The 937-nt window shown below is 57.8% G+C and overlaps 1 protein-coding gene across 1 annotated transcript in view; it reads right to left on the bottom strand.

The window, feature by feature from the left end:
• Positions 1 to 328: 328 nt before the first annotated feature.
• Positions 329 to 937, bottom strand: part of BCAP31 (B cell receptor associated protein 31) — a gene marked incomplete at its 3' end in the record, with an annotated part of 3,657 nt that continues 3,048 nt past the window's right edge. Inside the window, exon 5 of the mRNA XM_027670559.1 lies at positions 329 to 464. Coding sequence (XP_027526360.1) covers positions 329 to 464 — 136 coding nt within the window. The remainder of the gene's footprint in view (positions 465 to 937) is intronic.

Here is a 937-nt window from a genome sequence, read left to right as displayed (position 1 = left end):
GGGGGGTCTGGGGGGGCTGAGGGGAGTCTGGGGCATCTGGGGGGGGTCTAGGAATTTTGGGGTTGTCAGGGGGGGTCCTGGGGAATCTGGGGGGGTCTCTGGGTGGGTTTTGGGGTCTCCATGACCCCCCCTGTCCCCCCCAGCCCTGGAGAAGGCCGAGAACGAGGTGCAGGCCATGGGGGGCACAGGGGGGCATTTGGGGGGCCTGGGGGGGGCCGGCGGGGCCCCCGACCCCTCTAAATCCCCCCCAGCCCCCCAAAAACTGCCCCCACCCCCCTCTAAATCCCCCCCAGGACCCTTCTAAACCCCTCTAAATCCCCCCCAGGACCCCCCAAAGCCCCCCCAAAAGCCCCCCTACCCTTCTTGCTGAGCTCGAGCTCCTCCTTGAGCGACTCCACTTTCGCCTTCAGGGTCTCGTTCTCGTCCCGGGTGGGGGACGGGGCCCCCCCCGACTCCTGCAGCTGCTGTGGGGGGAAATTTGGGGGGTCAGGGGGGTCTTGGGGGGGGCACAGGACCCCCCCTCAAATCCTGAAGCTGCTGGGGGAGGGAATTGGGGGGATTATCCACGTTTTTTGGGGTGTTTTGGGGGAGTTATCCAGGGATTTTGGGGTGTTATCCAGTTTTTTTGGGTGTGTTTTTTGGGGGGTTTATCCAGTTTTTTGGGGGGTGTTATCCAGGGGTTTTTGGGGCAATTTTGGGGAGGATTATCCATGGATTTTTGGGGAGTTATCCAGAGTTTTTTTGGGTATTTTTAGGGGGATTATCCAGGGATTTTGAGTATGTTTTGGGGAGGATTATCCAAGGAATTTTGGGGTATTATCCAGTTTTTTTGGGAGTGTTATTGGGAGAAGGCTATCCAGGTTTTTTTGGGGAATAACCCAATTTTTTCTGGGGTGTTTTTGGGGTGTTATTTTTGGGGGTTACCTTCCTGAGGGCA

Source organism: Neopelma chrysocephalum, unplaced genomic scaffold (genome assembly GCF_003984885.1).
Source record: "Neopelma chrysocephalum unplaced genomic scaffold, ASM398488v2 Primary Assembly neopelma1_96913, whole genome shotgun sequence".
NCBI lineage: Eukaryota > Metazoa > Chordata > Aves > Passeriformes > Pipridae > Neopelma > Neopelma chrysocephalum.
This window is presented reverse-complemented; position numbering and strand designations above follow the sequence as displayed.